Raw genomic sequence first — 26,289 nt, 5'->3', positions numbered from 1 at the left:
TCCTGTCTTCGAAATGTAGCCAAGTGTAAATGTTTGTCCTCTTTGTGTGGAAACTATAGTAGACGATTACAGTCTGAAAATCCTTATCAGCGGTACGCATGATAACGCCCATTAAGCTCGTCACGGGTCCCGCTCTTTTTGGGTAACGTGCGTCGTGGGACCCCCTTATAACATTTTTAGTAGGCCTACTCTTTTCGGCTTCTAGTGCGTATAGGTAACAGTGACTCACATACAGTTTAGGGAGCCCTGCTGACCAAACAATCGTAGGCAAGAGCCACTCAGAACTGGCCTCCGGGATTTAGGTGCAAGACGAAGTCACCAACCAAACGGGAGCCACCCGTAGTGTTGGATTGGTTGAAATTGAGATTTCATGTGACTTCAACCAATCAGACCCTCCGGTTTGTTCTCTCCAGTTTGGATGGCAGCCACTTTCGGTTCGTGCACCTCCATCATGGCTTCTACAACAACACGAACTACCGAATTAACAAGCAGCCCTTAATCTTACATCAAAGAATTTGACCATGTTGCCCATCAGCTGCATCAGATCTTTATTGTTCAGGGTGATGGCGAGCTCGGGCAACAAGCTTAAGCACAGCTCTTCGTCAATCTCAAGCATCAGCTCCGCGATCGTCTTCGTGAGCATTTTCTGTAAAATCTTGGGCAGCTCTCCCGATCTGTCATCATCGTGTTAAAATAATCAAAAATCAAAACAACAAGTAGAAGCTAGTGGGCATTCTTTGACTTGTTTTGAAAAGTAAGGGTAACTCACAAAAAAGGCAAGAATTTCAGTCTCGATAAAGTCACGTGTGAACATATATAAGTATAGGGTATATATGTGAATACTGCAGTTCAGGTGAGTAGCCTGTTCATTTAGGGCAATGTTCGGCAATCCCAAAGAACCTTACATATGTGACCCTCCACCACGAAATGAGTCGCATGTCACCTTTGCATGATTTTCATATTTTTACATTTTCCTAAAGAATTTTTTGTGCTCTATCCAGTGGTGAAAACCGTTTTAGAAAAGAACGAAAACTGTTTGAGTTATAAGCCTGTGACTAAGGTGACCCTCACACTGTTACCAGACACTCTCCGGACTTATATTAAGCCTAGCGCAGAACCGCGCGAGGTGACATGCGACTCATTTCGTGGTGGAGGGTCACATATATGTATGCTTGAGTTGTCCAAGAATTCATACACTGCGATACCAATAATTTTGCTCATAATACGCATACATAGTATATGTATATACATGTGTGTGTGTGTGTGTGTGTGTGTGTGTGTGTGTGAAACGATTTTATGTAGCCTAAAGAGGAGGAAAAATGCTTAAACCAAGCGAACCATCCTTACGTAGACTAGACCAATGTGGAGCCAATCTCTGGGTAATACCATTGTCACAATAATATCATGGCAACATATTTTAGTAAATAATTTCAGTCGGGTTTGGATTGGGTGTAGTCAACTTCACGAAGCTCGCTGCACGAAGCTTTGGCATTGAACTTTTTTTGGCGCAAGTTCGCGAAGCCAACTTCGGACACAATAAAGGTATTTTACACCAATGGACGAATTTTCTTTTACCTCATCATTTTTAGTGCGAACTGGATGGCCTCCTGCAGGACATCCGGGTCAGTGCTAGGATTCAGCAACTCCATCAAGGCACCAAAGACGCCAGGCATGTCTGGCGACACGCCGCGGGGAAACCAAGAAGAGTCCATCAGATTTTTCATCAGCTTTTTCATCGCTTCAGTGGGTGCGCCAAGCTTCGCCAGCTCCAGCTAATATGGTAGTTTATCAGATATCTTCGTCAGATTCAAACAACTGATTCGTATAATGATGTAAAATACAATACGGCGTGTATGTAATCAATTAACACAAGGATGCACACCCAGCTAAGTTGACAGGCAACCATTATTGTTCAAGCAGGCAAAACTGTCCCTATTAAGGGGAGGTGGGCCAGTGCACTACCTTTTTTTTAATTTTCAATGTTTTATTGTGTCTGAATGTTATTTTATGAAAGAAATGAACAAATGATGACAAAGAATAGTCACTTTTTGTATTTTCGGTTGCTGGTTTTTGTTTTACGCGACAAAAACAGTCAAAATACAGACAAAAGTGGAGTACAGGAGATACACGGATTTTCATCAGATGTGATTGTCACACTTCTAATTATTGTTTTATTTTATCCTTCTGGGTATGCTCTAGGGGATTACGAAGCAGATCTTGTTTATTATATTTATATTTGGAGTTAGGAACACTTCTTTGTTACAACTGTCAAACTTTAGGGTAACGCTTGCGAAATTATTTTTTGAAATAATCTGGATATGACTATAATAAAATTTCAGCAAAATCCCTTCGTAATCCCCCAGAATGTTATATTCTGCACAAACTACAAAAGAAAATATTGCTCTAGCTAAATTACAGCCAGAGAAATCGCGTAACCCAAGACGTAACCGTAGGCAAAATGGCTGAACTGAGAAAAACGACATTGAAGATTGAACACCACAGAAACACTATTGAAACAGACACACAAGGACAAAACTGTGTTATGAATGAACAGCTTAGTTTATTTGAATTGCAAACTACTTAGCCTTTAGCACGCCAGCAGAGAATTTATGCGTCCATCCTTTCTTTCCCTCTGTCAACCAGCATGGGGATACTGCCACAGCGCTAAACGTGTATCAATGACCCGATTCTCGTTTGTATTTGCATGCGAGAATAACGGTATTTTTAACGGTTACTTACTTGAGCCAGAACGAGACTTATTTCCTTCCGTTATCTCGTCGATTTGTTGGTTTCCTCGAAGTTTTCTGCTTTTGTTTTTACATCGATACAGTACTTTGGTGCTTCGACAAGCAAGATGGAGGATGATGAGTTTGAAACTTTCGTTTGAGTTGTTTTTTGACAACAAATCGTACATGGAATCTGAACGATTTACTGAGGAAGCTCTTCGCAATGAACTGTGTATCGCGGTGAAGAAAATGACACAGTTCGTCAAGACAGTGACGGAATTTACGAAAGCGCAGATTGATACAAACAGTTGCTGATCCAGTTTCGTTCGGGAAATGGCAGGCCCAGCAAACATTACCGATAATCTGACTGATGTTGGATACTTTCTCCTGTTTTTGTTTTTTTGCGTAGCAAATGCTCAACTTGCTTGTCGAGGAGATACTGCACAGAAACTGACTCAAATTCAGCGCAAAGCAAGCCAGTGCCGAGACGTAAAAAAGTCTGCTGCATGGCGTGTTCGGAAATGGCGACCTGTGGATCTGCGTGGAGATCAAAGCTTTCCTCTGTATCGGAAACACCGACAGAATCCAAACTTTGGCCTAGTGCCAGCGGAACTACTTGTTGTTGCTAACCGAACTAATAAAGACGTTGTCCTCTTTCTTATTTCGAGCCATTGTTATCGTATCAAAGGTTGTTTCTCAAGGAAAAATTCGCTTTCGGTTGTCACCGATCGTTTGATGTGTAACCAGGATGTTGTAAAACCGAGTGAACTTCGGGTGTTCCCGTCATGGCCGAGAGTCTCTTCGGCAGTTTCCGTATGCAAAATTCGTAAGCTGAGCATGCGCACTCACAAAGTAAACTGGTTCCCGATTTCGGTTTATGACACGAACCAATGGATGTCGAGTACCTTCCAAATAAGGACATTTCCGTTCGATTACGATTGCTGCCTTTGCAACGGACAAGTGGCTGAGTGAATGGAACATTCATCAAAACACTGATGTCATGTTATAGGTCAAGAGCTGCTGCGCAGTTTCGTATGTCGTGAATGCACTGTTTTGCTGAGGACAAAGCCGTAACTAGCCTTTGAAATGAGACATTTTTTGGCGGGGGAATATCGACTACAGAAGACAATCAATGCCACACATGTTCACATTTTGTCTTTATTGACAGATAAATAGGACACTTTTGACAAAAACACCGACACACATGGATGATAGGTATGTTATGGAAACATAATCTGCTAAAATACCCAAAACAGTGTTTTCAACGATTTGGTCAATTTTGCACTGGCCCACCTGCCCTTAATAGGCACAACGCCTCGTTTTAACAGGCAACACTCTTTGTTGAAGTTACCAATTTAACGCCTGGACAACAAAAAGCAGGGCAGCAGGACATGATAGTACCAAACACAATCCTGTTGTACGTCTGTATTTGGGTACACGTATGACACACGTTTGCTGCTGTTGTCACCAGATCTAAACCCTTTTGTTCAACATATCTCAAACTGAGGCATGATGTGTGTCGTAAATCATAGCCGCAACGGAAGACTTTGAGAAATCCTCGTATCGTCACGCTCATAAGATAATTGCCTATGTCATTTTTTGATGTTTTCAAAAAACTTTCTTTGGTTTCAGAACAATCTGCAATTTTAGTTATAAGTTGCAAACTCCCTATCTCGAGCGGTGATAGCTGGATAAACGTGAGATAAAGAGTTGACAGCAACATTTTCAATCAGCAAAACTGCGTAACAACCTACAAAGAGCTTTTGCATACTTTCATATTCACAAAACAAGTCTTCCTGTATCATAAAGAAATAGTGCCTAACTCAAGCAACGAGATCGGCAGTTTTGCTTACGTTACCGTGGCAATGGTTTCCGATGGTCTAAGAGTTTGTACTAACACATGATAGATACCCTTCCAGTAGCTTCCCCTGTAGTTTCACTACAGAAATGCCTAACACTGAGATAGGTATGTTTCTTATGAGCGTGACGATATTCTAACAGTCGTTGCCAATAGATAAATCCCTGATTGCATGTCTATACAATGACTACATCAAAAATAGCTTGCCAGTCTGTTGAGCTTACAACTAAAATTGGATACTAGTGGCACGAAAGTAAAAGAAATGAAAGCTGACCTTTCTGAGTTGCTGCACGTCAGGGCCCTCTCTCAGAGCTTCGTCCACGTCATCTATGCACGCAGAAAGAAACAGTTACCGTAAACTACCTTGTATACGCCCAGTATCGAGTAAACGCCCACCCCCAACTTTGGGCCGAAAGCTGTGCATAGGCCATACTACCCAGTTAACGCCCATCCCCCACTTCTTGATTAATAATGTCACGAACAGTATTTTTGGAACATTTGTTTATTCATCCGAGTGAATAATGCCAAGATGCTGCTATGAAGGCATACCGTTTATTAATACCGTACTATCACCGCATGGCAGCTTAGCAATAAAAGAGAGTTGCAATTCTCAAAGCTCTTCTAAAGTTGAAAAGACCGGTTTTTGATCACGATATTTGTTTCAAGAGATTGTCCCTCAAAGTTTATGGCTTGAATCAGTGCAACTGCAGATCTGGATTAATCTTTTCCAGTTAGCATTATCTTTTAAAGTTATACTCTCGGTAACAGACAATAAAGCAACACGATTTCCTTCGTTGTTTGCTTGCAGAGTTCATTGTGGGCGGATGAACTATTTGCCAGTCTTAATGCTACAGTCTTGTTATAAAAGATGTAGTCATGGAAGATACCAAATTTCCCATAACTTGCTTACAATAACTGGAATAATCTGTATGTGTGTGTGTGTGTGTGTGTGTGTGTGTGTGTGTGTGTGTGTGTGTGTGCGGTGTGTGTGCACGGCCCGTGTGTGTGTGTGCACGGTGTGTGTGCACGGCCCGTGTGTGTGTGTGTGTGTGTGTGGGGGGGGGGGGGGTGCGGAGAGAGAGAGAGAGAGAGAGAGAGAGAGAGAGAAACTGAAACTGAAACTGAACTTTATTACCAAAGGATAGAGGTTTTAGGCAAAGCCTAATCTTACAACCTGTCCCTTATACAAACACTTAATACAGACGCACAGAATATAAATAGTAAAATTGACAAGTTTATTGTTTCCTACAGACGTACATAATGTAAATAGTAGGCTAATAAGGAAAAGGGTTATGGTTTTGTATACACACTCAAAAATGGGAAAAACTAAAAAGTGTGGAAATTGCAGCATAGTTGCAATAATGCATTGCATATAAACATCCAAAACAACTAATAACAAAATGGAAAAAAAAAATGTGGGGAGGAATTGTCCCAATCATTTGCATGTACACCATTATCAATACATACACATAAAGAACAAATCAAAATACAAACATAACTTGACTAAATGTAAAAAGCACAAAAATATCAGACATGAAAAGTGTTCTATTTACCCATTAAGCGGGAATGAAACTGGCGCCTAAACGTTTTCACAGAGGAGGCATTTCGGAGGTGTAGGGGTATGGAATTCCATAGAGACGCTCCTGAAAAGGCTAAACTTGACTTATACAAGTCTAGACGAGGGATGGGGGGAATCAGGTTCTGGGACCCATATCTTTTTGTGGCATGTCTAAAATGTAATTTTAAATATCCAGGAACATTATTGTCAATTACTTTGTACATAAAGACAGCCTTGTTTAGCGTCAACTGATCTTTCAAGGGAAGGAAATTAAGGAGCTTTAATTTATCATCTGTTGGCTTATTTGACTCATGCAGAATTAGTTTTGCAGCACGGCGATGAAGAGAATTGAGTCGTTTGAGATGAACATCACTGCAGTTATACCAAAGTGTTGAAGCAAAGTTGATATGGGGCATTATGTGGGCGTAATAAAACAACTTGAGTGCTTCCACATCGGCATAATGTCCTTAATTTAGACAATAAGTACACATTTTTAGATACTAATTTGCAAATTTTACTCAAGTGAGTTTGCCATTTCAATTCTTGATCAACGGTAACCCCTAATCATTTATGCTCTTTAACTTGTTGCACTTGAGTTGAATCAATTGACAGTTGAAGCTGTAAGGGTTTTAATTGGTGTTTTTGTCTAGTTGTAATCACCTTACTTTTCGTCTTAACAGGGTGAATAACCATTGCATTAGTGGTGAACCATTCTGTCATCTCATCTATACTTGTTTGAAGAGATTGGTTGACGGCTACCAAAGACTTTTGACTGGTGTGGATTGATGAATTATCCGCAAAGAACTCACATCTTACTTTCTCATCTGACACATGTAGAGGTAAATCATTTATATAAATACAATATAGGTCCTAATACAGACCATTGAGGCACACCACTTTTGACAAAAGCATTCGACGAAGTTTTACAGTTGATGAATACATAGTGTGTCCGTTTTGAAAGATATGATTCGAAGAAGGCACAAGCAGAGTCATCTTTTAAGTAGCATTGTAACTTCTTTAATAATAAGGAGTGGTCTACAAGGCCAAAGGCTTTTTTAAAGTCCAGGAATAACGCTCCTGTTACTTCGGACTCATTAATAGCTGATAACCAAGTTTCACATAAAGAGCTGAGAGCAGTGTGGCATGAATGCTTAGAGCGAAATCCAGACTAAAATGGATGAAACAAATTCATTCGTTCCATATATTCCAGTAAATATTTCTGAATATGCTTCTCCAAAGGCTTAGATAAAACAGGTAAGAGGGAAATTGGTCGAAAGTTGTTAGGGTCCGTAAGATCCTTGCTTTTTGGGAGTGGCACTACCTTGGCACATTTTAAAATAGAGGGGAAAACTTTTTTTGTATGCCAAGGTTGTAGACATAAGTCAGTGAATCAATTATGTATGGTAAAGCAAGTTTGAGCAACCGGACAGAAATCTTATCGGGACCCATTGACTTTTTATTCGCCATCTGTTCTATCAGTTTTCCAACCTCGTGGACAGTAATGGGTGGAATAGAAAACGTTTCGTTTTGAGTCAACTTTCGTCCACAAAATGTTTTTAATTTGTCTAGAGAGACATCATTATCAAGGGACTCATTCTGCGTGAGATAGGCTTTCAGTTTCTCTGCGAGCGAAATAAAGTGTTGATTAAAATCTTCTGGAGTTATTTGTGACGGAGATTTGGTCGATCTCTTTCGAGATTTTTCAATAATTTCATTCATTGCTCGCCAAATTGTAGAAGTATCTCTCTTATCAGAAAGCAATTTATTAAAATAATCTGCTTTTGCTTGCCTTACCGCTTTCAAAACTTCATTCCTTTGTAATTTGTACTCGCTTTTCATGTTATGTTCTTTAAAGAAATCACGCAACGCTATAGCCTCCATAATGTCCGATGTCAACCAAGGGGGCAGGTGGGGATGTTTCACCCTATGCTGACGTAGTGGAGCGTGTTTATCAATAATGGAACTCAAAATCTCATGGAAAAGATTGCAAGCATCATCTGCGTTACTGCTCGATTAAGATCACAGAAAAAGGCAGACTCGTCAAAGTATTTAAAACTTCTGTACTCGATAGTTGTATGACCTTTATGCTGTGATTTAGGCAATCTCAGAACAATCGAGCAAACAACAGAATAATGATCACTGAAAGTGGAGTGTACTACTTGTACATTTGAAACAGTGGTCTTATCATCAGTATAAATGTGATCAATAAGGGTAGATGAATTATTGGTTTCTCTGGTAGGGGTTTTAACTAGCTGGTGAAGACCAAATAGAGCAGTGGTTGAGCCCCAAGTTGTTTGGGGTCTCTGTAAATTAATGTTAAAATCACCAAGCAATAGTACATTCTCATCCCGACGTTTTGCTCTGTCCATCATGGAAACAAAATCATCATTCCAACTTGTTGTTTCAGCAGGATTCCGATATATATAACATATTAACAAAGGCGAGGATTTACCATTTTTCAACTCCACCCACAAACATTCCACATTTTCATCTTCAAGATCGGCCCTTCGCTTCACAATGCCAGCAATAGACCGATGGACATACAATACCTGTTTGGCCAGTTCGAAAACTATCGCGTCGTAAAACAGAGTAATTTGGAATATCAATCAGGCTGTCCGAAACACGCGAATCTAGACGTGTTTCGCAAACACCAAAAAGATGTACGAGCTGTGGTTGTTTGTTCAAAAATACACAAACATCAGGCACTTTGTTGACTAAATGGTAAATGTTCAAATGCCCGATACGGAGAGAAGAATCCGCCGTTGACATTAAATAAAAGTGTAATATCAGAACAATTTAACAGCAACAACAAAATATGCAAAAATTCAAGCACAAAATGGGAAGAAGATTGAACAAACACACAAAAAAAGAAGAGAAAGTGAGACAGTTGCGCAGCCCTAATGACTCACATACACGCGCACACACAAACAATTACTCCAATATAAGATCAAAATTAATGAAGGGAAGAAACTTGACCAAAAATTAAAAAATTAAAGGAAGGATACAATCAGTGAATCCCCAAACCTAGGACAAGGGCCTTTGCAAAAATACGAAGACAATGCAGTAAACACAAGCGCAGCCGCCCGGTCTTCACTTTAGATAATGGGAAGGGAGGGGGCACGATTATGCCTCAAACAATCGAAGATTGCGTGGCCGTAACCGGTTTCACACACTGGAGGCAACAAGGTCCGTTGTACAGCAATCCAGGTCAACTAAGAAAGTGTAACACAGTGTCTTATACAACAGCCAAACTCACTTTAGCGAGCTCAATGTTCTGATGAAGCACATAATGTTCTGATGAAACACAAAATGTTCTGGTGAATCAATTAATGTTCTCATTAAACATGAGAGAGAGAGAGAGAGAGAGAGAGAGAGAGAGAGAGAGAGAGAGAGAGAGAGAGAGAGAGAGACTCAGACTCAGAACTTTATTACAAAAGGATAAAGGTATTAGGCAAAGCCTATTCTTCCAACCTGTCCTTTATACAACACATACAGACAGACGGACATAAAAAAATAAAACTTCAATCAGATAAGATACAGAATTACATTGTATGGATTGCAACACAATGTGCATTTAAGGAATTATATAAGGAGAACTCAAAAATTACAAATTACATTGACATAGTTAAACCTTTCGTTTTGAGAATTAAGTTGCTCAAATCAGCTACACATCCGTTAACACTTGTACAAAATGTTCAACAAAATAACAATCGAACAAGACATTTCATTCACGAATGATGTGTGAACGTGACTGTCTCTTAAACATTTTCACTGAAGTTGCATTTCTTATCTGTTGGGGGAAGGAGTTCCAGAGAAAAGCTCCCGAGAAGGCTAAGCTCGATTTGTAGAGGTCTATGCGAGGTATAGGAGGGATGATTTTTTGGGACCCATATCTTTTTGTGGCATGTTTGAAATGTGATTGCAAATATTTAGGACAGTCGTCGTTTAGAATGTTATACATGAACACAGCCTTGTTTAACGTCAACTGATCTTTCAAAGGGAGGAAATTCAGGAGCTTTAGTTTATCATCCGTGGACCTATTCAAATCATGCAGAATAAGTTTTGCAGCTCGGCGATGCAGGGAATTGAGTCTTTTTAAATGAACATCACTGCAGTTATCCCAAAGTGTCGAAGCGAAGTTTATATGAGGCATTATGTGGGCGTAATAGAATATTTTGAGTGCTTCAGAATCGGCGTAATGCCTTAATTTTGATAACAGGTACAAATTCTTTGATACTACTTTGCAAATATTACTCAAATGAGTTTGCCATTTCAACTCTTGATCAATGATAACACCTAATATTCTATGTTCGCTAACTTGCTGCACTTGAGTTGAGCCAACTGACAGTTGTAGTAGTAAAGGACTTAACTGGTGTTTTTGTCTCGTGGTTATCACCATACTCTTTGTTTTAATCGGATGAATGATCATTGCATTAGAAACGCACCACTCAGTGATTTCATCCACACTTGTTTGAAGAGAAGAGTTGACGGATTCCAAAGATGTTTGACTGGTGTGAACATAAGAGTCATCCGCGAAGAACTCACATCTAACTTTTTCATCGGACACATGAAGGGGTAAGTCATTTATATAAATACAGAACAAGATAGGTCCTAATACAGACCCTTGAGGGACACCACTCCTGACAAACTCGTTTGACAAAGTTTTACAGTTAATGGACACATACTGTTTCCGTTTTGAAAGATACAATTCAAAAAAGGCACAGGCGGAGTCGTCTTTTAAATAGCACTTTAATTTCTCCAGTAGAAGTGAGTGATCTACTAGGTCAAAGGCTTTCTTAAAGTCCAGAAACAACGCTCCCGTTATTTTTGCTTTGTTTATTGCTGACAGCCAAGTCTCGCATAAAGAGCTTAAGGCGGTGTGGCAGGAATGCTTCGAGCGGAATCCAGACTGAAACGTATGAAACAGATTCATTTCTTCCATATATGCCAGTAGGTGTTTTTGTATGTGCTTTTCTAAGGGTTTAGATAGAACAGGTAAGAGGGAAATAGGTCTAAAGTTGTTTGGGTCTGTAAGATCCTTATTTTTTGGAAGTGGTAATACCTTTGCACACTTTAAAATAGAAGGGAACACATTGTGTTGTATGCTTAGGTTATAAACATAAGTTAGGGAATCGACAATGTAAGGTAAAGCAAGTTTTAGCAACTTGACTGGAATCTTGTCTGGACCCATTGACTTCTTATTCGCCATTTGTTCTACCAGTTTTCCTACCTCGTGCACTGAGATTGGAGGAATAGAAAATGTGTCAGTTTGAGTCAACTTTTGTCCACAGAATGTTTTTAATTTTTCAAAACTATCATCCTTATCAAGGGAATCGTTTTGCTTGAGACAAGATTTTAGGTTGTCTGCTAGCGAAATGAAGTGTTTGTTAAAATCATTTGGAGATATTTGTGAATGAGAATTGGTTGATCCCTTCCTAGATTTATCAAGAATTTCATTCACTGCTCGCCAGATTGTAGCTGTATCCTTTTTTTCAAAAATCAGTTTATTAAAATAGTCTGCCTTTGCTTATCTCACTGTGTCCAAAACTTTATTTTTTTGTAGTTTATACTCTGTTTTCATGTTGCGCTCTTTAAAATAATCACGCATCGCCATAGCCTCGATAATTAAGTGACCAAAAAGTCGTTATCCTAGTGTGGCGGGAGAGCCCTATTTGTAGAAAGTTTAATGTTATAGGATTAGATATTGAAGGTTCAGAACAGTCATGGCGTACAGAGTCAATCTGTCACGCTATCGCTGTCCTCAGCTTTCAAAAGAAGAGTGAGAATAATTGGTATCGTAACCAAAAGTAGACGACGCAAGGGAAGTAATTCTCTTTTCAGTTCCGTGTTGGCGGCCATTTGTGTGGCGCTGACATGATTTACCGGCATACACGTTAATAAACATTGGTAAAACTTGACAAATGTCAAGTTAAATGATGGGAGGTTGGATGAAAGTTGTTTGATGTGCGTGGTTTAGCGACCACAAGATATTCTTTGGGTTAATAACGTAACAGGAGTACGATGATCGTCCGTCGCGTTGGAAACAACGATCAAGGGACGAAGTTGTCGGTTGATCAAAAAGGATAGGAATCGTAAAAGAGAGGAGAGACAAGGTTTCTTTGATGAACATAGTGTTGTAGGTTGCTTAAATATTGCGAACAGTTATTAAAAGAGCGCTTGTTGTGATCAGCAAGTGTAAAGATAAAGGAAAAAGGACGGACTACATTGTCCGCGTAATGTTTTGAAAGTAGTGCGGTTAATGTTCTTTTTCGGTCAGCCAATCTGCCTCTGGTTCTGTGTGTTTGTTTACGTTGCCATGCAGATTGGTATAAAAGACAGTGTATAATGAAGTTCCTACACGCATAAGGACAGGCTTTAGAACAGAATAGAATGGGTTAGAATAAGGACATAGACTGAGGGCGCTAGGTTAGGGATTAGAATAGGGAGAGAGTAAAGGCAAGGTAGACTAGATCAAGATTTAGAATAGGGACAAGAAGAAGAGACTTCGCATTCTTTCAAAGGGATAGCACAGGGAAAACGCAGAGTAAAAGAATTTAGAGAATCTTACCACTTCTTCATAAAGTCAGGACAGTATAGGAATAGTTAGCTTCAAAGGATAACCGCGCATGCTACTGGCTTGTTTACCTCAAACACCAGTAAAGGTTCAAAAGATACATAGACGAGAATTCGTAGATAGTCAGAAATAAACAACCGGACTGTTAGAACGTCAGGTGACGTTTGATTGAACGGTCCTAAATTAGCTAGATAGGTGGGGAAATTAAACATTAGGTGACCTGCGCAAACTCAGGTAAGCTCCTTTTGGTGTCCCGCCTGTTTTGCGTATGGTACTTTCAAAAGGGGGAAACTGGAATTAGGTTAGGGACAAAACACTTTGGTGACGAACAGGGGGATTCGTCTGTCTGGTTCTCATCTAAGTTAATATAGAAAATTCTGAGGTCTTAGACCATCCTTTAATTTATCCCAATAGCGAAGAACTGTTTCTTCCATCTAGAGACCCAATAAAGTAAATAGGTTTGAGAGAATTTCTTAGTTAGTCAGTCAGTGGACAAAAGATCCTGTAATGGATACAAATGTAGGTAGCTCGATATGCGGAGTCTCGCCTTCTGATAGGATTAGCTGGGGAAGGGATATTAGGTGGCTTCCTTTTTTTCTTAAGATATCTTATGCATTTTTGATGTTTGCCGTAGTATAAAGGCGACCCGGGATTTTGTACCGATTTTGTATGTGAACTTATAATATTGCGTGAATTACGCTTGTTGCATTGATCCATTTGTACACTTTTCTAGATAATAAATAAGTCTAATAAACTATTTTATAGAAAAGTGATCCCATGAAATTGGCTCTATTATTCGACTGAATGGTTTTCGTTGTCACGTAAGTCGTCATTTCTTCTCGCAATCATAGCATTTTTAGGAAGATAAGCTAACCCGGTAATTTTAGGTGAGAGAGGATAAATTAGGCGACAGACAGATTAGAGGTGCATGCACTAAGAGAACGAACACAACGCGAGGCAAAACTAGATATAGAAAAAGAGTAAATAATAAGTGCACGCACGAGACAATGAATCTGCAGAGCTAAACAAAAAGACGTACATTTTGTTTCTTATCTACAACTCTCACGGTTTTCCGCCGGGTAAACAAACACACACTCCACATAATAGGAAAACTGCTACATTTGCAAAGGACCCGTTCAGTCCTGCAAAGGGATAGTACCTAGTAAACGCCCACCCCCAACTGTTGGGCAAAATTAGTGCATAGAGGGGGAGGGGGGGGGGGGGGGTATAAAAGATAGTGTACGGTATTTTATGCGAAAGTCTCAGAACTAGTTACGACTATCACATTTCATTTAGTCATACAAAAAACCCAAAAAGAAGAAACAAGTCGCGTGAAACGAAATGAATACATTTAGTCAATCTGCCAAACTTGCAAAATGATACTGAACGTACGGCACGTAGCCTACCCACAAACAAACAGGCACAGAGAGACAGACAGAAAAAGACAGATAGGGAGATAGACAGAGACAGAAAAGAAGACGGCCAGAAACAGAGAGATATGGGTGCGTCTCAGAAACTGAACCTTTTGTGTGTGCCATAATAAAATTAGCCCACAGTTGAAACATACTGAATTTTAAATCATGATATTGGTATTTTTGAGAAGTAAAATGAATAAAGAAATAATACAAACAAAACTGAGTATTTTGCATGATTATTATGAAGGTTGTTTTGCGAACAAAAATGATTGGATGCGTGAAAAATGGAGGTCTGGGGCCAGTTTCATAAGATAGCAGTGAAGTCGATCGACTGTGGTTGATCGCCGGGTCACCGAAAAGCGTGTTTCATGAGCGAATCACCGTCACCCGCGGACAACCGCAGTCGACCGACTGTACAGTAATCCGAATGGCCAAGTCGAAGGCTAAATTTAGCAACATTACCACTTCCGTTTGCTCATTCGCACGTGGAAATGGCCGATTTCGAAGAAAAAACTAGTCTCGGCCCGCTCAAAATAACAATGACCGAGACTTTCAGTAATTGCTTCGCGTGACGTCTAACCCTCTTACGCCATAATGTGACGTCTTCAAGACATAACCCTGACTTGTCTCCTGGATTACTGCGTCATGATAGATAAATTTCGAAGAACAATCACAAGGTTTGGCTCACAATCCAAAAAGAAGTGAGCATTCTGCCATTGACTGTGCGGATAATTACATTAATTTTCGGTTTACCGCAGTAAGCACACAGTGTTGGGGGGAGAGCATCGCCGTGTTTGGTCGACTTCCGGTGAGACGACCCGCAGTCGGCCGACTGAAGTTTTGTTTGTGAAACCCGATGACGTCGGATTACTGTGGTTCTCTCGGACAACTGCAGTTGGTCGACTGTGTTTCTGGCTTATGAAACTGGCCCCTGATCTGTGACATGAACCATCAACTAGTTTTGCACCTCACTACAAGAATCGTTTAGAATGTCCAAGGACTGCTATTCTTGCTATGTGTGTTTGGTTTAAGTGTACTTGACAGTTGAAATGTTATGTTGTCTACATAATTGTTTTTTTAAACGAAATTAATCGCTTGAAAGTTTGCCATCACTTTCGTAACATAGTTTTCCACACGCGTGCAACAGCAACAAGTCCTAAATTTGAACTTTAGAATTTGCATATTTATCTTCAACACGATCTTGACATGAAAGGGCATAGAAAATCGCTAAGCTAAATGTTATTTAAGTATTATTTTCTCAAAATTGCATCTGCAAACTAAGTTGAAAGTTGCGCAATATGACATGCTTCTTCAAAATTCAGTTACGATGGTGAACAGTTTTGCAAAGAATGTTCAGAGTTTTGAAGAAAGATTAGAACTATTTTGCGCGTAGTCACTTCCTTAGTGGTGCGGGTGACTACGCATGCGCAGTTACAGAGAGAAATAGTTCAGCTTCCAGCAGCGAAGAAAGATTTCGAGCATGTTTCCGAAGTCTGTGATTTTGTTACAAAAGTGATCAACACCCAAGGTTCTTGAGAAAAGGTGAGTTTTTGCTGCTATGATATTCTATGAAGTGAAAAATTAGGCTAAACATTTGTTAATAATAGTTTTTCTTTCGATTAATATTTTGTGGGTGTAGATTACATTCTGTGTGAGACCTGTTTAATGAAAGTGATGTTTGTGCACAGATGACTTTGAATTTAAAGTGATAAAAAAATCTTATACTTTTATTTTATTAATCAGAAAAAAACCCACAGTAAACACCAAGTTCCAAAGACTTTCGGGCCACGCCCTTCTTCAGTGAAATGAATGTAAGCAAACAATGACGTAAAATTCATGATTAAAAGAGAAAAAAAATCGTGATGTAAAACGTCACAGCCAAACGTCATAAGTTTCGTTCAAACAGGCAAAAATTAATGGCCTTGTGTAAGAGTACAAGACTGAGGATACAGCTTCGTGATCCTCCGGTGCCAACTCTACCGCCTCTTCCTAAGAAAAGGAAAACTGGAGCAGAAGCAACGCGCGAATGGAAGCAGAGGATGAAAGAAACTGACCAAGAGAGATGGGAAGAATACATGGCGCAAAATAAAGAGGCATGCAAGGCTTACCGTCAAAGCAGCTCTGATGAAAAAAAGGTATGACACGGGTTTAGGATTAGATATTTAAGTAACTTTTAAAAATACAAAGTGGATTAGCATAGAGCTAGAGGGGTAGATGTTTAAGTCAATTTATAGAAAATAGTCGTAGATTTCTGTAACCTCTATTCTTTAGCAATACATAAGTGATTAAATATATGGGAGCATGAGTTAATTAAACATTTTGACTGTGCAGGCCCTTCATGCTTTTGTGCTGCGTGCCAGTCTGGGATGGGCGTTTGCTCGAATGATCGTGAGGCAGGAAATTGGGACAGGCAAGCCCTCCGACCTGAACTTCCCCAAATTCACCCCCCCCATTGCTCAACAACCAGCCGCTCCTCGAGTGCCACCCCTTGCTCAAGCACCAATCCACGCTGCTCCTCCCCCCGCTCAAGCACCGATCCCTGCCGCACCTCAAGATCTAGCCCCGGCTGCACCCCAGAATCCAGCCCCGGCTGCAGCTCTCGCTTGTCATCAAGTGACGCCCCCTGCTGCACCTCTTTTGAAATAAATTAATTAACTGCAAGTGGCAACTGTTCTATATGTAACCAATGCCTTTGGTTTATTGTCTTAACAATTGAATGAACCACTTTTGAACATTTGCATTCTTCATGTCAAACCTTATAATACATGTCTGGTTGTTCGTTTCCGAGTTACGTCGGTGATGAACTTTTCATTAATTTTTCTCTTTTTTTTGGCAAAGTTTGATTGATTTTGTCCAGCTTTTTTTCTTTCTGTTCCTGTTTTAGTGTTTGGCATTTTACCTAAAAAGAATCTGGTTGCAAAATCAGCTTCATTTAGTAAAGTTTGTGGGAAAAAGCATTTACCGTTTCTTTGTTACAAAAGTGATGTTTCCATGTTACATCGGTGACCATTTTGCATTCTTTTGGGATAACTTTCTAACATTTTGTCTTAGAGCAACAAATCTTTGTATATATGCTATTGTGAAGGTTAAATGTCAATAAGACTGAATGAATGCCATGTATCAACATGTTCTGATCAGGATATTATTAATTAATTTTCATTTTTATTTTGAAATTTTGACGAATGCATGGAACTTTGAAAAAAACATTATTTTGTTGTTTGCATACATGTAGTCATTTCATATTGAACTCTATAATGGCTTGTGATTCAACAATAATAACTGAATAAAAGTCGTTTTCAGCCTTATAAATGCAGTTTTGTTTGTCTTTTATTGTTTCCATGTTACACGGGTGATTTTCCACACATGGTCCAAATAATGCTCAATATATGGCAAACTAAAGGCAATGTTATATTTTTTCTTGTTTAAACTGAAAAGGTACACCCTGAGAAGTGTGTAAATAGTATTATCAAAGTTTTCTGGGAAGATTTTACTTTTGGTGATGTCACAAACAGAGGACGAGATTCTGAGACGCACCCTCATAGAGGCCGAGACAGATGGACACCAAAACGGACAGAAATCGAGACAGACAGGCAGAAACCCTGTTTTAGTTGTTGAAACCAAACCTTTGTCTTCGGGACGAATGACCGGTATCGCCACTGGTGAAGTTCCTCTTGACGACTCTGGTGATGTTCTCCTTGACCCACAAACAAACAGACACAGAGAGACAGACAGAGAAAGACAGATAGATAGATAGACAGAGACAGAAAAGAAGACGGCCAGAAACAGAGATATAGAGGCCGAGACAGATGGACACCAAAACGGACAGAAATCGAGACAGACAGGCAGAAACCCTGTTTTAGTTGTTGAAACCAAACCTTTGTCTTCGGGACGAATTACCAGTATCGCCACTGTTGAAGTTCCTCTTGACGACTCTGGTGAAGTTCCTCTTGACGACTCTGATGATGTTCCACTTGACGACTCTGGTGAAGTTCCTCTTGACGACTCTGGTGATGTTCTCCTTGACGACGCTGGTGACGTTCTCATTGACGCGAGGAGTGTTTTGGATCCGGGACCATCGACATCCGAGAACATTCTTTTCGCTGCATTGTAAACACAATATTCATGTTTGGACGAGAATGCAGTCGAGCTTTCTAGTCCTGTCAAAACAATTTGTTTGCCACGTTGGTTTGAGTCGTGGGTTCGTGGCGTTCGCTCGGATTAAGTTCGTCGGCGCTTTTGATGTACGTCACAGAGAATGTCACTATTCTAGTCCATGAACAGTTCATCTAATTTTCGTTGTATCATGTTCGGTCTGGAATATTCTCGATATTGAGTATTTGCTATATAGGCCAGCGCGATTTGTATGTTTGATGCTTCTACTTTGAGTTCTGCTATGATGTATCATTGTATGTATGGAATGCAAAATAAATCCTCGAACTCAATTTGACGAGTTGTTGTCTGCTGCTGTGAGGACGGGCCACGTAGAATAAAAGAACACAACTATACGACATTTGAGAATTTTGTCTATCTCAAGTGTCGTGTAACAGGGCGGATGAACTATTTGCCAGTCTTAATGCTACAGTCTTATTTTAAAAGATGTAGTCATGAAAGATACCAAATTGCCCATAACTTGCGAGAGAGAGAGAGAGAGAGAGAGAGAGAGAGAGAGAGAGAGAGAGAGAGAGAGAGAGAGAGAGAGAGAGAGAGAGAGAGAGAGCAATTAAGTGACCAAAATATCGTTATCCTAGCAAAGGACCCGTTCAGTCATGCAAAGGGTATAGTACCTAGTAAACGCGCACCCGCAAATGTTGGGCAAAATTGGTGCATAGAGGGGGGGTATATAAGGGAAAGGCCCCAATTAACGGACACTTAAGGTTAAACCCATTTTTTTCACAAAGTATATAACATAGCGCAATTTTGAAAACGGATTATTGTAGATCTTACCTACCTTTATCTTCATGTTGAAAAAGAATTGGAAAATCTGTTATACTTTAAAAGTTATTAAGGTTTGAATTTTTGGGCAAATTGTCCGTTTTGGGGAAACCTACTGCCTAAATCCGGACAGGGGGTCACCAAAATCCGGACACGAAATTCGCTGCTTAAAAGAGTAACAAAAGTTGAAGAAACCATGTTTTAATTAACAATTGCAACCGTTTTCTTTTTCGTGAACGTTCATGTATTTTTACATTTAATTATTATGTTGGTTTTTGCAACTTTTGTCAGTCAAAAAGCAAGTTTTTATGAAGATATGTATCTTTTTCTCGAGAGAGGGTTATGCGTTATTTTTAGTCAAGCGAATTAACCGCACGTTCATCTACACACACACACACACACACACACACACACACACACACACACACACACACACACACACACACACACACACACACACACACATTTATTACATATTACACATATTACATAGTCCGTTATTTGGGCGCACGTGGTGGACGGTATTTGGAAAACCCCACTAGTTGGAGTTACAATGAAGCTGTTGAAAAATGCGTTCATTGAGTATGTCGTATTGCATGGTATTTACAAATAGAGTGTATGTACTATCTACTTCAACCAATCAATTCATCTTAGAAAGTCGTAACTTCTTGGTGCACTTAGTTTACAAATGTCTAAAATTACAGTGAGAGTGCGAAAAACAAAACCACCGTATAGAATGCGTGCGTTCAGTCGCCATGTTATTTCGGTGCGAAGTGTAAAGGGATATCACTGAATCGTTTCGCGCAATTTTTTTTTTGTGTGACCTCCTATTTCTGAGATATCGCGTGTCCGTTATTAGGCGCCCGTCCGGTAATTAGGGCCTTTCCCCTACAAGGTAGTTTACGGTACTTCATGATAAAGTCTCAGAACTAGTTACGACTATCACATTTCATTTAGTTGTATCCCAAAAACCCAAATAGAAGAAACAAGTCGCGTGAAACGAAATGAATAACATTTAGTCAATCTGCCAAACTTGCAAAATGATACTGAACGTACGGCACGTACCCACAAACAAACAGACACACAGAGAAAGACAGAGAAAGACAGATAGGGAGATAGACAGAGACAGAAAAGAAGACGGCCAGAAACAGAGAGATATAGAAGCCGAGACAGATGGACACCAAAACGGACAGAAATCGAGACAGACAGGCAGAAACCCTGTTTTAGTTGTTGAAACCAAACCTTTGTCTTCGGGACGAATTACCGGTATCGCCACTGGTGAAGTTCCTCTTGACGACTCTGGTGAAGTTCCTCTTGACGACTCTGGTGATGTTCTCCTTGACGACGCTGGTGACGTTCTCATTGACGCGAGGAGTGTTTTGGATCCGGGACCATCGACATCCGAGAACATTCTTTTCGCTGCATTGTAAACACAATATTCATGTTTGGACGAGAATGCAGTCGAGCTTTCTAGTCCTGTCAAAACAATTTGTTTACCACGTTGTTTTGAGTCGTGGGTTCGTGGCGTTCGCTCGGATTAAGTGCGTCGGCGCTTTTGATGTACGTCACAGAGAATGTCACTATTCTAGTCCATAAACAGTTCATCTAATTTTAGTTGTATCATGTTCGGTCTGGAATATTCTCGATATTGAGTATTTGCTATATATAGGCCAGCGCGATTTGTATGTTTGATGCTTCTACTTTGAGTTCTGCTATGATGTATCATTGTAGGCTATGTATGGAATGCAAAATAAATCGCTTAAAATTAATTTACCAACAGAATAGATGAATCTGGCAACAGAGAGGCTTACCTCATCAACAGATTTTCCACCACGAAAAAAGATTCTTTGAGCACGAAAAAAGATGATTTCAGCCACAGATAAGATGATTCAAGCACGTAAAGAGATGAAACTAGCAACAAACTACTCACCAACCAATCAGATGATACTAGCAATGAAACGGATACTTCCTACAACATTAAGGGGAGGTGGGCCAGTGCACTACCTTTTTTTTTATTTTGAATGTTTTATTGTGTCTAAATGTTATTTTATGAAAGAAATGAACAAATGATGACAAAGAATAGTCATTTTTTGTATTTTCGGTTGCTGGTTTTTGTTTTACGCGACAAAAACAGTCAAAATACAGACAAAAGTGGAGTACAGGAGATACACGGATGTTCATCAGATGTGATTGTCACACTTCTAATTATTGTTTTATTTTATCCTTCTGGGTATGCTCTAGGGGATTACGAAGCAGATCTTGTTTATTATATTTATGTTTGGAGTTAGGAACACTTCTTTGTTACAACTGTCAAACTTTAGGGTAACGCTTGCAAAATTATTTTTTGAAATAATCTGGATATGACTATAATAAAATTTCAGCAAAATCCCTTCGTAATCCCCTAGAATGTTATATTCTGCACAAACTACAAAAGAAAATATTGCTCTAGCTAAATTACAGCCAGAGAAATCGCGTAACCCAAGACGTAACCGTAGGCAAAATGGCTGAACTGAGAAAAACGACATTGAAGATTGAACACCACAGAAACACTATTGAAACAGACATACAAGGACAAAACTGTGTTATGAATGAACAGCTTAGTTTATTTGAATTGCAAACTACTTAGCCTTTAGCACGCCAGCAGCGAATGTATGCGTCCATCCCTTCTTTCCCTCTGTCAACCAGCATGGGGATACTGCCCTGGCAGCGCTAAACGTGTATCAATGACCCGATTCTCGTTTGTATTTGCATGCGAGAATAACGGTATTTTTAACGGTAACTTACTTGAGCCAGAACGAGGCTTATTTCCTTCCGTTATCTCGTCGTGTCTTATGCGCTGAATTTGTTGGTCGAAGTTTTCTGCTTTTGTTTTTACATCGATGCAGTACTTTAGTGCTTCGACAAGCACGATGGAGGATGATGAGTTTGAAACTTTTGTTTGAGTTGTTTTTTGACAACAAATCGTACGTGGAATCTGAACGATTTACTGAGGAAGCTCTTCGCAATGAACTGTGTATCGCGGTGAAGAAAATGACACAGTGACAGTGACGGAATTTACGAAAGTGCAGATTGATACAAACAGTTGCTGATCCAGTTTCGTTCGTGAAATGGCAGACCCAGCAAACATTACCGATAATCTGACTGATATTGGATACTTTCTCCTGTTTTAGTTTTTTTGCGTAGCAAATGCTCGACTTGCTTGTCGAGGAGATACTGCTCAGAAACTGACTCAAATTCAGCGCAAAGCAAGCCAGTTGCAAGACGTAAAAAGTCTGCGCCATGCATGGCGTGTTCGGAAATGGCGACCTGTGGATCTGCGTGGAGATCAAAGCTTTCCTCTGTATCGGAAACACCGGCAGAATCCAAACTTTGGCCTAGTACCAGCGGAACTACTTGTTGTTGCTAACCGAACTAATATAGACATTGTCCTCTTTCTTATTTCGAGCCATTGTTATCGTATCACATGTTGTTTCTCAAGGAAAAATTCGCTTTCGGTTGTCACCGATCGTTTGATGTGTAACCAGGATGTTGTAAAACCGAGTGAACTTCGGGTGTTCCCGTCATGGCCGAGAGTCTCTTCGGTAGTTTCCGTATGCAAAATTCGTAAGCTGAGCATGCGCACTCACAAAGTAAACTGGTTCCCGATTTCGGTTTATGAAACGAACCAATGGATGTCGAGTACCTTCCAAATAAGGACATTTCCGTTCGATTCCGTTCGATTACGATTGCTGCCTTTGCAATGGACTAGTGGCTGAGTGAATGGAACATTCATCAAAACACTGATGTCATGTTATAGGTCAAGAGCTGCTGCGCAGTTTCGTATGTCGTGAATGCACTGTTTTGCTGAGGACAAAGCCGTAACTAGCCTTTGAAATGAGACATTTTTTGGCGGGGGAATATCGACTACAGAAGACAATCAATGCCACACATGTTCACATTTTGTCTTTATTGACAGATAAACAGGACACTTTTGACAAAAACACCGACACACATGGATGATAGGTATGTTATGGAAACATAATCTGCTAAAATACCCAAAACAGTGTTTTGAACGATTTGGTCAATGTTGCACTGGCCCACCTGCCCTTAACTAAAAATAATCTACTAAACTGATACATTCTGTTTGTTAGATTTTCTATTTTGTTGTTGAATTAGCCTTGTCATTTTTAGAACATAACACGATAGAGAAAGACAGAAATTGTACACAGAGCTTTAGAAAGATCATTCTGATAGTGACAAATGTAATCGAAATAGCTTAACTTGTACATATTCTTATTCACTCACACATAGGCCACACATAGTGCATGTACAGTACTAAGATTAAAGGTTTAAAAGTTCATCAAATTAAACCTGGAAAGTCAGTGTCGTGTAACAGGGCGGATGAACTATTTGCAAGTCTTAATGCTACAGTCTTGTTTTAAAAGATGTAGTCATGAAAGATACCAAATTTCCCATAACTTGCTTACAATAACTGGAATAATGTGTGTGTGTGTGTGTGTGTGTGTGTGTGTGTGTGTGTGTGTGTATGTGCACGGCCCGTGTGTGTGTGTGTGTGTGTGTGTGTGTGTGTGTGACTGTGTGTGTGTGTGTGTGCACGGTGTGTGTGTGCGCGGCCCGTGTTTGTGTGCGGAGAGAGAGAGAGAGAGAGAGAGAGAGAGAGAGAGAGAGAGAAAGAGAGAGAGAGAGAGAGAGAGAGAGAGAGAGAGAGCAATTAAGTGACCAAAATATCGTTATCCTAGCAAAGGACCCGTTCAGTCCTGCAAAGGGAATAGTAGGGGAAGGGCTCCTAATATGGACCGGCTCCTAATATGGACCACCTCCTGTTCTGACAAACCAACGGCGCTAGAGCGCTCAAAAAAGTTTTATTCGCTGTATTTACCCTCTCTGGATAACTTGCACATGTCAAAACAGTTGCAGAAACACAAATCTCAAAACCGTTAGGCTTTTTCTCTTTTTTTCACTTTTGGCAGCGTTCACTCTAAATTTGCCGCCTAAAAAGGACTCGTTTCTGTCCACAGCCAAAGCTTTTATCGCACAAAAATTGCTACATATGACAGCTAAGACCGTATTTGTTACATTTTAGCAGTGTTGACCCCGAGTTTCTACTGCAAACAAAAAATAATAGCAACATTTCAAAGTATGTGCGAGTCCCCTAATATGGACCACCTTCAACAAATCGAAGAAAATAAAAGCTAAAGGCTATTTTCATTAATTCAGTAAAAAGCTGGCTGGAAATAACCTATAACTAGCCCTCAAGATTTAAAAAGAATATAACAAAAAGTCTTCTTTTCGTGGAAGTTGATCATTTCATTTATTTTCACTCTGTTTTTGATAAGCTTCTTTAGTTTCCTGGTGTGCTTCAAATAATGCTCTCATCATCCCGAAACAGATAAATCTAAAGCATATTTTAATTAGTCTTACTTGCACACTAAGTTGTATCATGTTATTTTGAAGTATAGGGGGCTTTTTACAGTGATTCGTGAAGGCCCCTTCACTGGTCCATATTAGGCGCCCAGGTTCCTAATATGGACTCTTTGTGATTTTTTCTGTATTTAATTTTTCCTGAATATCTATCAAAGCGATTTCACTCTGATTAGGCCTCATGGTTAACCTAAGAGAGAAGGACTACCAAACACAAAATGAAACTTCTCCGCAAGAAAACAAGCTAGTTATTAGCATGAAACAAAACATGGTCCATATTAGGAGCCCTTCCCCTACCTAGTAAACGCCCACCCCCAACAGTTTACGGTACTTCATGCGAAAGTCTCAGAACTAGTTACGACTATCACATTTCATTTAGTCATACAAAAACCCAAAAAAGAAGAAACAAGTCGCGTGAAACGAAAAGAATACATTTAGTCAATCTGCCAAACTTGCAAACTGATACTGAACGTACCCACAAACAAACAGACACAGAGAGACAGACAGAGAAAGACAGATATATAGATAGACAGAGACAGAAAAGAAGACGGCCAGAAACAGAGAGATATAGAGACCGAGACAGATGGACACCAAAACGGACAGAAATCGAGACAGACAGGCAGAAACCCTGTTTTAGTTGTTGAAACCAAACCTTTGTCTTCGGGACGAATTACCGGTATCGCCACTGATGAAGTTCCTCTTGACGACTCTGGTGATGTTCTCTTTGACGACACTGGTGACGTTCTCCTTGACGACTCTGGTGATGTTCTCCTTGACGACGCTGGTGACGTTCTCCCTGAAGACGCTGGTGATGTTCTCCTTGACGCGAGGAGTGTTTTGGATCCGGGACCATCGACATCCGAGAACATTCTTTTCGCTGCATTTCTTTTCTTCTTTCGTGTTTTGCTTACCTGTTTGCCTTTGCTCTTGCCTTCCTTTTTACCATATTTTTATGTGCAAAAAAAAACACGTGATTTTGTTGATGTATGGTTGTGACTATTGAGTGTTAATGTAGCCTGTCCTTAAATTAGACGAAGTCGACTTCGCGTAGCTCACTTTGCGAAGCTACCGGAAGGAGAATTCGTCCCTTAACCTTTGCCGGATGCTGCTTTTGACTACACACGCCCGACGATGCGGGTTTGTCTGAACCCATACATTTGAAAGAGGGTTTTTACCGTTTATTTCTCTAACGACGGGGTGGGTTCAGGGAAACCCACAGCGCTACTTCAGTGGGTGCATCGAGTTTCTCCCTTCACCGACTTCTTGCAGGGGAGGAAGAGGGGGAGGGAGAGGGGGAGGGAGAGGGGGAGGGAGAGACTGAGAGACTAAGAAAGAGAGACTGAGAGACTAAGAAAGAGAGAGAGAGAGAGACTAAGAAAGAGAGAGAGAAAGAGAGAGAGAGAGACTAAGAAAGAGAGAGAGAGACTAAGAAAGAGAAAGAGAGAGAGAGACTAAGAAAGAGAGAGAGAGAGAGAGAGACTAAGAAAGAGAGAGAGAGAGACAAAGAAAGAGAGAGAGACAAAGAAAGAGAGAGAGAGACTAAGAAAGAGAGAGAGAGACTAAGAAAGAGAGAGAGAGACTAAGAGAGAGAGAGAGAGACTAAGAGAGAGAGAGAGACTAAGAAATAGAGAGAGAGAGACTAAGAAAGAGAGAGAGAGACAAAGAAAGAGAAAGAGAGAGAGACTAAGAAAGAGAGAGAGAGAGACTAAAAAAAGAGAGAGAGAGACTAAGAAAGAGAGAGAGAGACTAAGAAAGAGAGAGAGACTAAGAAAGAGAGAGAGAGAGAGACTAAGAAAGAGAGAGAG

The 26,289-nt window shown here is 40.1% G+C and overlaps 1 protein-coding gene across 1 annotated transcript in view; it reads right to left on the bottom strand.

Annotated features, from left to right (window-relative positions):
- Positions 1-26,289, bottom strand: part of LOC138953248 (uncharacterized) — a 231,007-nt gene that overhangs the window by 37,039 nt on the left and 167,679 nt on the right. The window contains exons 28-33 of the mRNA XM_070325049.1: positions 25,137-25,419; positions 20,306-20,482; positions 18,007-18,231; positions 4,859-4,911; positions 1,576-1,772; positions 506-674 (exon numbers count right to left, since the gene is read on the bottom strand). Of these exons, the coding sequence (XP_070181150.1) occupies positions 506-674; positions 1,576-1,772; positions 4,859-4,911; positions 18,007-18,231; positions 20,306-20,482; positions 25,137-25,419 (1,104 nt within the window). The remainder of the gene's footprint in view (positions 1-505; positions 675-1,575; positions 1,773-4,858; positions 4,912-18,006; positions 18,232-20,305; positions 20,483-25,136; positions 25,420-26,289) is intronic.

The sequence above is a fragment of the Littorina saxatilis genome, linkage group LG2, assembly GCF_037325665.1.
Source record: "Littorina saxatilis isolate snail1 linkage group LG2, US_GU_Lsax_2.0, whole genome shotgun sequence".
Classification (NCBI taxonomy): Eukaryota; Metazoa; Mollusca; class Gastropoda; order Littorinimorpha; family Littorinidae; genus Littorina; species Littorina saxatilis.
The sequence above is the reverse complement of the archived record's forward strand: the minus strand, read 5'-3'. Positions and strand labels throughout refer to the sequence as shown.